This window comes from Clarias gariepinus, chromosome 1 (genome assembly GCF_024256425.1).
Source record: "Clarias gariepinus isolate MV-2021 ecotype Netherlands chromosome 1, CGAR_prim_01v2, whole genome shotgun sequence".
Classification (NCBI taxonomy): domain Eukaryota; kingdom Metazoa; phylum Chordata; class Actinopteri; order Siluriformes; family Clariidae; genus Clarias; species Clarias gariepinus.
The window spans coordinates 51,815,001-51,827,500 of record NC_071100.1 but is presented as its reverse complement, the minus strand read 5'-3'; the positions used below and the strand labels follow the sequence as shown (position 1 = coordinate 51,827,500).

At 41.4% G+C, this 12,500-nt stretch overlaps 1 protein-coding gene across 3 annotated transcripts in view; it reads left to right on the top strand.

The window, feature by feature from the left end:
• The window catches only part of myo9b (myosin IXb), a 65,007-nt gene that overhangs the window by 3,249 nt on the left and 49,258 nt on the right, over positions 1 to 12,500 (top strand). For all 3 annotated transcript variants that reach the window (XM_053485502.1, XM_053485349.1, XM_053485426.1), the window contains exon 3: positions 12,491 to 12,500. This exon is cut by the window's right edge and continues 85 nt beyond it. In XM_053485502.1, the coding sequence (XP_053341477.1) occupies positions 12,491 to 12,500 (10 nt within the window). The remainder of the gene's footprint in view (positions 1 to 12,490) is intronic.

Genomic DNA, 12,500 nt, shown 5'->3' with positions numbered 1-12,500 from the left:
CGCACAGTCATTAGGGGACACGTCTCAGGACGCGCAGTCGCTAGGGAACACGTCTCAGGACACACAGTCATTAGGGGGACAAGTCTCAGGACGCACAGTCGTTAGGGGACACATCTCAGGACACACAGTCATTAGGGGACACGTCTCAGGACACACAGTCATTAGGGGGACAAGTCTCAGGACGCACAGTCATTAGGGGACAAGTCTCAGGACGCGCAGTCGCTAGGGAACACGTCTCAGGACACACAGTCATTAGGGGGACAAGTCTCAGGACGCACAGTCATTAGGGGACACGTCTCAGGACACACAGTCATTAGGGGGACAGATCTCAGGACGCACAGTCATTAGGGGACACGTCTCAGGACACACAGTCATTAGGGGGACACGTCTCAGGACACACAGTCATTAGGGGGACAAGTCTCAGGACGCACAGTCATTAGGGGACACGTCTCAGGACGCGCAGTCGCTAGGGAACACGTCTCAGGACACAGTCATTAGGGGGACAAGTCTCAGGACGCACAGTCGTTAGGGGACACGTCTCAGGACGCACAGTCATTAGGGGGACAAGTCTCAGGACGCACAGTCATTAGGGGACACGTCTCAGGACGCGCAGTCATTAAGGGAAGTGATTAAAATCGTACAGGGTTTCCTCCAGATAAAGAGATAATAATAATGAGGTAGTGCAGATGTGTCTCCTCTCCAGGGTGTTTGTCCAGGTCTGCATGTGATTGGTTGCTGATGACATCATCCTGCCTGTTGAAAATTGAAAGTGATGAATGTTAAGCTTTTAATCCCAACTCATTTTACTGGAAACAGGAAGTGATCACATGACCCAGGGGTTTTCTTCTCCTACTTCCTTGTGTTATAAGAAGAAGCATCAGTTTGTCTATTTGTGTGTGTGTGTGTGTGTGTGTGTGTGAGGGAGAGAGAGCACTAAGGGAAGTCTTAAACACTAGACATTATTTTCTCTCCTATTCAGTTTTAAATACTTTAAATACAGTAATGTGATTATGCTTTAAATCTCCAATCAGTGCTGTGTTTTTTCAGTGACGTGTGATGAGTCGTCGGGTGGTGTGTGATCATGTGTTGGTTTTTTGGATTATGTCGATTAGTGTGTTACTAAGTGTGTGTAAGTGTGTGTGTGTCAGGTGTAAAATCAGTAAGAGATTCCAGGCAGCATTCAGCCCGTAAACACAGAGGTGTGTTCTCTCTCTCTCTCTCTCTCTCTCTCTCTCTCTCTCAGGGCTTAAATAAGGAATCCCCGCATTCACCAAGACTTGTTAGACCTGTTCAGCGCTGTGTGTGTGTGTGTGTGTGTGTGTGTGTGTGTGTGTGTGTGTGTGTGAGAGAGAGAGAGAGAGAGAGAGAGAGAGAGAGACCACAGGATTAATACAGATGTCTGTTACTGTGTGTATAGAGCCAGACGTGTAGACCGGTGCAGATTCGCACGTCTACAGAATCGTCTCTTTTTGCTCTTTGTCTTTGTAGGAGACGAGAGGAAGTATTTTCATCATGAAACTGAGACAGGAAGTGGTGTTGAGTAGAAATGTGTCCCACCAGCGCCGGCCATGTCTGTGAAATTAACAACGCCGCTGTAATATTTATGTACATTATTTTATTTTAATCATTACTGAAGTGAACAGAAGAGAGAGAGAGAGAGACGGACGTTAAAAATAAACACTTATATATCGCGGATGGCTCCAAGGACAAAATGATCTGTAGCAGACACCCTATACCACATTATACCACACTCTACCCCCATACCATATTATACCCCCTATACCACATTATACCACACTCTACCCCCATACCATATTATACCCCCTATACCACATTATACCACACTCTACCCCCCATACCATATTATACCCCCCTATACCACATTATACCACACTCTACCCCCCCATACCATATTATACCCCCCTATACCACATTATACCACACTCTACACCCCCATACCATATTATACCCCCCTATACCACATTATACCACACTCTACACCCCCATACCACATTATACCCCCCTATACCACATTATACCACACTCTACACCCCCATACCACATTATACCCCCCTATACCATATTGTACCATTCTCCATCCATCTAGGGACCGTGGAGGCCAACGGTGACCATTGTATTTATTCCCATTTTATGACTTTAGTCCCTTTTTGCTGGAACCTCTGGTCAGCATTTACATACTCATATTTGTAAATACCAGCTAGCCCAGTCTGTTTGGACTGTGGGAGGAGTGTGTGAAAGGGAGAGATCGCTCCATGGGAGGACAAAGTACATTTCAGATTTGTTGTTTGTTTTTTGTTTATTTATTATTATTATGATTATTGAAGGTAAACGTCTCGGCTCCTCCTGCTGAAGGATGTCGCTCGGCTCAGAATAGTAGAGCAGGCAGAGGCATGCTTAAACAGGTTTACTCACACTGGGAGAGCACACACACTTGCATGTACATACAGGCGCTCACACACACACACACACACACACAGTTTTAAAGGGTGTTTTCACATGCTGTGCCCTGACAGTAAAGAGACGACTCGGGTCCGCTTCAGCTCTGATGTGGCCTCAGTCCTCTTTCTGTTCACACTGTAGTTGCTCTTTACCGCCAACGCCGCCACCAACACGGCGCCACACTGACCCTGGCCTCATTGACCTGTAAACATATACGAGTATCCGCAATCTGCTTTTTCTCTGAATAAAATCCACGATAACTTTTACATTTCTCACTGATTTCAGTACAGTATTCAATTAATTTAAATTCAATTTTATTTATATAGCGCTTTTAACAATGGTCATTGTCTCAAAGCAGCTTCACAAAAACAAAAGAAATTCATTAAAAAAAAATTATATTTAAAAAAAAAAATAATAATTTAATTAAAAAATAATAATAATAAATTGTGTATGTGTGAGAAAAATGTGTCTCGATAATAATGAGATGAATAAATGAAATGTCTCTGATGAAGAAGCCAAGGGTGACGGCGACAGTGGCAAGGGAACACTCCCTGAGATGGCAATAGGAAGAAACCTTGAGAGGAACCAGACTCAACAGGGAACCCATCCTCATCTGGGTGAAACAGATAGAGATGATATAACACCATGTGTGTTGTGCAGGTGAAAGTACAATATAACAGAAATTCTTTAAATTAACATGAAGTCCAGTTCAGCACAGGGAGTCAGTAGGTGCAGAGGGCAGATGGGGTCTGGATCACTGGGAGCACAGGAGCAGGATGTGTAGCTCCAACCATCATAAAGCAGAATCCAGCTGGAGCTGGTCCTTCTCTGGATGCCTCAGGATCCTCACAGGGTTGGCCTTTATCTACTGAAGCTGGTACAATCTCCAGATGCCTCAGGATGGGTAGAAAAGTACAGAACAGATGGAGAGAATTAGCGTAGTTGCCATTCAGGATAGATGTACTGGAGTATGAAGTTATGGGATGAGTTATGCGTATGCCAGATTAAAGAGATGCGTCTTGAGTCTACATTTAAACTGGGAAACTGTGTCTGAGCCCCGAACACTGTCTGGAAGGCTATTCCAAAGCTTTGGAGCTAAATATGAAAATGCCCCGCCCCCTTTTGTAGATTTTGAAATTCTGGGAATTACCAGAAGTCCGGAGTTTTGTGATCTTAAGGAGCGTGGCGGATTATAGCGTATCAGAAGACTGGTTAGGTATGTGGGAGCTAAACCATTTAAAGCCTTGTATGTAAGTAATAATATTTTGTAATTAATTCTAAACTGAACAGGTAGCCAGTGCAGGGACGATAATATTGGGGTTATATGATCATATTTTCTGGATCTAGTGAGAATCCTGGCGGATGCATTTTGGACTAACTGTAGCTTGTTTATTGAGGATGCAGGACAACCACCTAGTAATGCATTACAATAGTCCAGTCTGGAGGCCATGAATGCATGAACTAGCTTTTCTGCATCAGATACGGATAAGATTGCATCAGATTCGCATCCAAATAAGATTTTTTAAGAAGCGGCTTAATAACTGCCAGCTTCAAAGGTTTAGGGATGTGACCTAGATATAATGAAGAATTAATAATGTTTAAAAGTGGCTCTACAACTGTAAGCATCACTTCTTTTAAAAATCTGGTTGGTATTGGGTCTAACAGGCACGTTGTTGATTTAGCTGAGGTGATAAGTTTATACAGCTCTTCCTGTCCTATACCTGTAAAGCACTGAAAAACTAAATGTGAAACTTTAGGCTGAACTAGATCATGAGATGCTATTAGAGGTTGAACATCCGTTATTTTCTTCCTTATGCTATCGATTTTTTCATTAAAGAAGTCCATAAAATCTTCACTACTAAAATGTTGTGGAGTACTCTCTGCAGGCATCTTAGGTTTTGTTAGGCAGGCTACTGTACTAAATAAGAACCTGGGATTGTTTTGGTTTCTTGCTATCAGTTGGCTAAGATGCTCGGTCCTAGCAGTTTTTAGAGCCCGTCTATAGCTGCACATACTGTCTTTATACGCAAAACTTCTAATTTAGTTTTTCTCCATTTTCGCTCGAGGTTACAGGTTGCTCTCTTTGGGGCGCGAGTATGACTATTGTACCAAGGAGCAAGTGTTTTATCTCTGACTTTTTTTAATCTGATGGGAGCAACAGTGTTTAATGTACTGGTAAAAATAGTACCCATGCTGCTGGTCACTTCATCTAGATCGTCTGCATTTAGGGGTCTAATAAGTATTTGGGACAGATCCGGTAGATTACTTGTGAATCTGTCTTTAGTAGTCGGATTCATATTTCTAACAAATCGATAACGTGGAGAGACACAGCTAATCTGTTCTACGGGTAGAGTATATATCAGGAGGTGATGATCTGTGATATCATCACTTTGAGTTAAAATCTCTATATTAGAGACATCTATACCATGAGATATAATTAAATCTAGCGTATGATTACAGCGGTGAGTTGATCTATTTATATTTTGTTTGACCCCAAAGGAATTTAGTAAGTCCATAAATGCGAGGGCTAAAGTGTCGTTAGCATCATCTACATGAATGTTAAAGTCTCCTACTATCAACACTTTGTCAGAGTTAACAATTAGGTCTGATAGCAGATGTCCAAATTCTTTAAGAAAATCGGCATATGGCCCTGGGGGTCTGTACACGGTGGCCAGAGTAAAATATAGCGCGGGTTTATTATGTATTTCATTAAGTGCAACATTAATGATGAGCACTTCAAATGAGTTAAACCTGGGCCTTATTTTCTGAGTAACAGTGAGTACATCTTTGTAGATAGTGGCGACACCACCACCGCGACCAATTAGACGGGGCTCGTGCTTATAGAAATATCCTGACGGAGTAGACTCATTCAGACCAATATATTCATTTGGTTAAAGCCAGGGTTCTGTGAGGCAGAGTGCGTCAAGGCAATAATCTGATATCGTTTCATTAACAATAAGTGCTTTAGGCGTAAGGGATCTAATGTTGAGAAGTCCAAACTTTAGAGGTAGATTTTGATTACTTATTTGGCCTTTTTCTGGTTTAATGGTTACCAGATTGTTTCGGCTGGATTTAACGAATTTATTCTTTTTTCTCACTAATCGGGGAACAGACACAGTTTCTATAGGACAAGCTATGTGTGTACGTCTATCAGTATGGTAAGTTGTGATGTGGCTAATGTGATTGGAATCTGAGGTATAACTTACCGCCAGTCAGATGGTTCGTAATGTCCTGGAGGTGTTGTCTGAGAGGACCGCTGCTCCAGCTCTGCTAAGGTGCAGGCCATCTGTGCGGTAGAGCCTAGGACGCTCCCAGAAAACATTCCAGTTATCAACAAAGGGTAATCTCTGTTGTTGACACCAAGATTGTAACCATTCATTAATCTACTGAACCTCTCGATTTCTCGCTGAAATGTGGGAAGTGGTCCAGATACGACGATCTTTGTCGTGGGTGATGTGCTGCGGACCTTCTCAATCAGGCTCCTGAAATCCTTCTTTAGGATCTCCGTCTGCCTCAGCCTGATGTCGTTCATGCCAGCATGAATAACCACAGCTCGAATGTTCTTCCTCAGGGCCGCAGGCACCTGTGCAGCAACATCAAGAACACGTGCACCGGAGAGGAGCGAAGCGGTTTCGGGTCGAAATTTCGAAGACGGGTGGTGGCGGAGAAGGAGAGGTCCTCTCCCGGGGTATCCAGGCCTCGTGGTATCCTGGCGCCGGGGTAAAGGAAACCTGGGCGGGCTGCGTCCTCGGTGCGTTGGACCTGGGCAGAGAAACACGCGGGGTTGTGGTTGTAGGAGAATTCTCACGCCGAGAATTTACCTGGGACAGGTGAGCGTCGGTCCTGGACGATTCCAGCGTGGCTTTCCGCTGCTGTAGCCGGACCAGCTTCACCTGTAGGTCGCGGATCAGCTTCTCCACGGCCTCCATCTCCAAGTCCACCGAGTGCAGCTCCAATGTCTCCTTACCTGCACGGGTCAATGACGTGACGCCCCCTTTTTCTGTCCGGGTTAATTTTATTTTGCAGAAAAAACAAAAAAATACATAAAGATTTCTCATCTACTTGTTATACCTTCTTTACCTACTAAACCACTCTAACTTCTCCAAATTTTTAAGTTTTTCATCATTTCTCTGCTATCCGAAGTGCCAAAACACCATATGGGGCGACCGTCCGGCCTTGACTTTAGTTAGGACAACTGGTTTAAAAACACTTTAAATCAACTTAAATATATCCCTTTTTCTAGTTGGCATAATTTTAAACATGTTTTACATCCATTGACAAAATTAAAAAGCATTTACTCATATATTTCTATCATGATATACAAACGAATGTTGTCCGAATTATGTTGATTCTATCCATTTCATCCGGGGCGACCATCAACAAACCACAATTTTGGGACCTTTATTTTAAAAAACATCTCAAGGATGGGATACTGCATCAGCCAGACACAAGTGAAGACCCCCTGGAAACAACTGTATAGTAAATCAGTCTCTCATATAGTAAGAAAAAGCTGTTTTTTAACTGCTGTAATGTCGTAGTCACGTTTGGTCATCATGTGGGGCGACCACCCCAAAACTGTGAATTATAATTTTTTTCCACAAATCTATATTTTGATGATAAATTTGATAGTGCTTTGTTACTAGAAGAAGCTAGTTTGGTTTCTGAGGCTAACCGTTAGCCTGTTATACTTGAGTAAACCTGAAAACATCATATGGGGCGACCGAGTATCATGTGGGGCGACCACTGCTAAATGTTTTAAATGATAGATATATGTCCTATATTTGTAGTTTTCATATTCTATACATCAATTATATACATAGAGTTAATTTTTAAGTATAATTATTTGTATATTTTATCTTTTTTTTTTCTAAATTCAGCCATTTTCCATTTCTTTTATAGGGATAAACATTTATTTTAACTGGATAATGAGGGAGACTCTGATATTATAGAATAAACTTGTGAAATAATGGTTTTCATAAAATGAAAGGGCACTAAAGTTTATCTTTCTTCATCAGTTTATCTACTTACTGATATGAGTTCAACTAGTCTTAATGATACATAAAAATGTGAATTCTGAGATATATTACGGTCGCCCCAGATGACTTTTTTAAGGCTATGTTTTATTAACTTAAGTGTAAAAACACTAAAATGACAATTTTTTTTACTTTTCTTTATAAAGGCATGTGTACACTACATTCCAAAGGTTCAGAAAATGGCCAAACATATCCATATTTTTGCTATTTTAAAATTGGTCTATTAAAAAGTCTTATCCGTCAATGACCCGCACACAGAGGCAGAGACACAACCGACATGCTGTATAGAAACGGAGATAACCGCTGTGAAAGAGCGTAAACAAACTTGTGATAGCCGGGCTAACGGACTAGAGATGCTAATGCCGGTTAAAAGCGGTGTGCTGCAAAACAATTAAAACTTAACGATATAACAGGCGTTTCGAGTGAATATATTATAGGATAGTATAAAATACTAATCTGTTATATGTTCACTCTTCGTAAGTGGACGAAAAAGTTGAAAAATTGGTCAGTCTGGCAGAGCTCGGAAAAAAACAGCGCCTCCTCTAGTCCTTGGTCGTACACAGACAAAGAGTTATTATTAGAGTTATTAGAGAAACTCAAAGAATTGTTTCAGCCCAATTCAATTCAATTTTATTTGTATAGCGCTTTTAGCAATTTTCATTGCCGCAAAGCAGCTTTACACAATCAAAAGAATTATTTAAGTTAGTATGAAATGTGAATTTGTATGAAGGAGCCCTAGTGTGTGTGTGTGTGTGTGTCCCTGTTTCTGCAGCCTATTTGTCGTTAAGCTCGGTCTCCTGTTCTCGCACTCTGTTTAGGCGCGCTGCGTTGTGATTGGTTCAAATAGCATACCGCGGGAAAAATCGGGAGCGCGCAAAAAATCATGCTGTAAGGAGATTTAGAAATCACTAGGGCTGCCCCCGACTAAAGATATTCCTAGTCGACTAACACTCCTGCATTTTAGCGATTAGTCGAATAATCGTTCATTTATGATATTAATATAATAACTTGCATATATATATAAGGAAAGGTACAGTCCAAGTTGAAGTTTAACACTTCCATATGACAGAAAATGCTAAAGCATGATATTACCACGTTCAAAATGAAATTAAGCGAAGAGTAGTAAAGCGTTTAAAGTATACAGCGCTTACGGACACAAAAATCAGTGGCCGGAATGTTATAGGCTAATTATAACATAAAAACAGCAATCAGACTGCCTGTGCATTTTAATAATTTATTATCAAAAATACAAACTGTAACAGTTACATGTCAAACAAACAAAAAAAAACAGTTTTGAGTAAAATAAACTAAAATTCGTTCTTTAAAATAAATCAAATAAACTTATTAGTAACTTAGGCCTAGTACAAAACAAGGCAAAAAAACAAAAAAAAAACAATTACTGTAGCAAAAACGCTGTTTGGTATAAAAATAAAATACAGTGGAAAATTAATATAATTTTTATATTGTTCAAAAGGAAAATTAACAAAAACGAACAATTTAATAAATGCACATGGCACATCGCACAACGCCAAAACTTAGAATAAAAAAAGAAGTCGGCAAACAAATTAACAGCCTACGTATTTTATTGAATTGTTTAGAACAACTATATTTAAGACAAAATGTGGAACAAATAATTTAAAGAACACTAATACAAATCAAAAATATCAGAGCAAAGCCGCAAACTGCCATTAAGATGACGGATGAGTCTTGACCTGAAACAACAAACTGCAAACATCAGACTAACTTTTTTAACAGAATAAAAAACAACTTTTGCATTATATAAAAACGAATAAATAAAAATATGTATTTATTAATTTGTATAGCCTACCCGTTATAAAAACACCCGTTTTTTTTTAAATAGCCTAACGGATAGCAAACAGAAACACTACAAAAAGGAAATGAAGCATTCTTACCTAAGCTTTTAATTAGATTTTATTTTTTTCATATTATGTGAGAGGAACACCAGCTTGTCCACATTGTTGGGGAGAAGGGAGCTTCTCGACTTGTTCACAATGAAGCCGGCCTTTGAAAAGATGCGCTCTGATGGAGTGGATGTGGAAGGGATACAGTGGAGGCGTTTAGCTGCTTTAGCGAGCTTTGGATATCGATGTTCATTTTTTTGCCACCATGCCAATGGTCCCGAATCAACCTTTGATTTATCTGCCAAGTACATTTTTACTTCATCCTTCTCTTCTGCATGCTCCTCCTCATCAATGGCCATCAGCATGGATATCTCGGCCTGCTTTTCCTTTTTTCGGTTCGGGCTCACCCTCCTCTGCAGGGCTAATGCTGGCATGATCACTTTCTGGCGCAGCTTCTGTAGATAAACTTTCTGCCAGATCCGACACTGTGGAGTACGCATCTTCTCGTTCGTGTTGGTCAAAGAATGACAAGCTTTTAAAACGTGGGTCTAAGACAGCAGCTTGTATATAAATGCTGGTCACCATATTTTCCGTCAGTTGCCATCTTGTGTCAATTTCTTTTGCAAGTTCTGTCTTTAGTGCTTTTGTGGTGGGACTGTCTTCGTTGCGCAGCACCAAATGGCGTCTCTTCATGTTTATTAACATGGGCAGTGTGGCAGATAGGGATGCGTTTAAGTCCTGAGAAAGCAGCTCAGTAGGGTCGTCCTTCGACTTTTCAAAATGATCCCACACTTTGGACTTTTTTCCTGACATAATTATTAGCATCAGCCAGACACCTCTCCCACAAGTGCGCTTTGGTATACCGCGAGGCACGAGATCGCGTTGATGTTTAGCTGCTTTGATGTCATATACTGACTGCGCAGCCCCTGATTGCGTAATTTCACGTGATTTTTTTTTTTTTTTTTTTTGCGACTAACCGACTAATGAAAATGTATTCGACCAAGCCCTCTTCATATCGAAAAATGTTTAGTCGACTATTTGGGGGCAGCCCTACTACTATCACTCCTAAACTCTCGCCTTTCCTCTTCTCTCTCTGCTTTCGAACACTCCTTCCTCCTCTCCTTCTTCGACCAACAGTAGCCCAATTTCCACCAGCACCCTGTAGGTCAACAGCACCAGTGGCGGTCGTTGTTAACCCGAGCCACGACCGATCCAGTATGGGAATTATATTCGTGATTCGCATCATTGATTTGGCGAATGTTTTACGTCGGATGCCCTTCCTGACACAACCATCTGCATTTATCCAGACTTGGGACTGGCACAAGAAGACACTGGATTGATTGCCATCAAAACAAAACATGCACTTAAATATGCGTTTGGTAAAACTATCATTTGGTCCTCTTAATGTCTTTCATCTGGAGAGGATTATAAGAGTAGAATAAAAATCTACATAAGCATTAGTAGTGGTGTAGTGGTTGGCAGTGTCGCCGTGCACCTCCAGGTTCCAGGTTCGATTCCCGTCTCTGTGTGCATGGAGTATGGGATGTTTTCCCTGTGCTTGATGGGTGTACTCCGGGTACTCCGGGTACTCCGGTTTCCCCCCACAGTCCAAAGACATGCAGGTTCGGTTAATTGTCATTTCCAAATTGCGCGTGGTGTGTGTATGAGTGTGTGTATGAGTGTGTGTATGAGTGTGTGTATGAGTGTGTGTATGAGTGTGTGTATGAGTGTGTGTATGAGTGTGTGTATGAGTGTGTGTATGAGTGTGTGCCCTGTGATGGATTGGCACCCTGTCCAGGGTGTACCCCACCTTGTGCCCTAAGTTTCCTGTAATAGGCTCCGCCCCTGCGACCCTGAATACAGAATAAAGCGGTACAGAAGATGAGTGATGAGATAAACATTAGTAATAAAATTAATAAGTTTAATAGTTCAGTAGTTTTGTATGACATTGACCAGTCTCTCTCTCTCTCTCTTTCTCTCTCTCTCTCTCTCTCTCTCAAACACACACACACAAAAATCATCAAGTCATTAGTATGGCATTTAAAAATGTATTTACAGAGAGAGTTACAGAGAGAATGGGTTTTGTCATTTTATTTCAACAGGGGATGAGATTCCTTTGAGGGCAGAACTAGGACTGAACATGAGTCTAGCCCAAGGATAGAGATCGAGGGTGCAGCCTGGGTACTGAAGAGATCACTGCCAGGTTTCATACAACAGACCCACAAACTCCAATTATTACCAACAGCTTTTTTATTATTATTATTACGCGACCGACAGTTAGCGAGCGTCAGTTAGCGAGCGTCAGTTAGTTTAATGAACAGGAGGTGAGAGTGGTGTTAAACTCTTAGTGTTACTCTGTAGGTGAGGAGAATAAACCATGGAGCTGGTGGACAGTCCTGAGAAACTCATACAGTAAATCCTCTATTTACACTTATTACACTTTAGAATATCAGCTCCGGTAACTTCAGGGTTCTGGGGTCGAATCCCAAAAAAATGGAAAGTGCGCTATGTAGGGTGTACACTCCCCCTTGTTCCACAAACCAAGTAGTGCCCTTGATCAGGGGTTAGAGAGGGATTAGGGATTCAGCCTTGTGTTAGACGCTAGTTAGCTTTGAAGCTAAGCGTTAGCCCTGAACAGAACGACGCGGACGGTTCAGAGGCGATTGAGAAGGACTTAGAAGTGATGAGTGCAGAGACGGCGTGTTGTTTAAGACGCCATAACGTTATCAGATGTGTGTTCTTACTGAAAGTGCTTCTGTGACTGGGTGTGAATGTGGGTTTAGTCAGACAGCTGCTCTCTCCTCAGTACTGCGGACCGTACAGACCTACTCTCACCCACGCTGAGACACACAGTTAGTGTCATTAACCACTGGACAACACCTGGGACACGCCCACTCATACACAGAGTCACAGTGCTGTTACTGTCTGTTATCAGCACTCGAGGGGAATAACGCCTCTCGTCCAATCAGATCACTCGCTCAGAACTAATAATTCTATTTATATTCTATTTATATTTTTATTTATATAATGATATATATTTATATTTACATTACTTTCTGGTCCAATCAGAATCATCTGAGGTGAGAAAAGTTTAGGAACATGAATTGAATGTTTTTGCTGTTTTTGTCTCGGCAGGCGTTCGGGA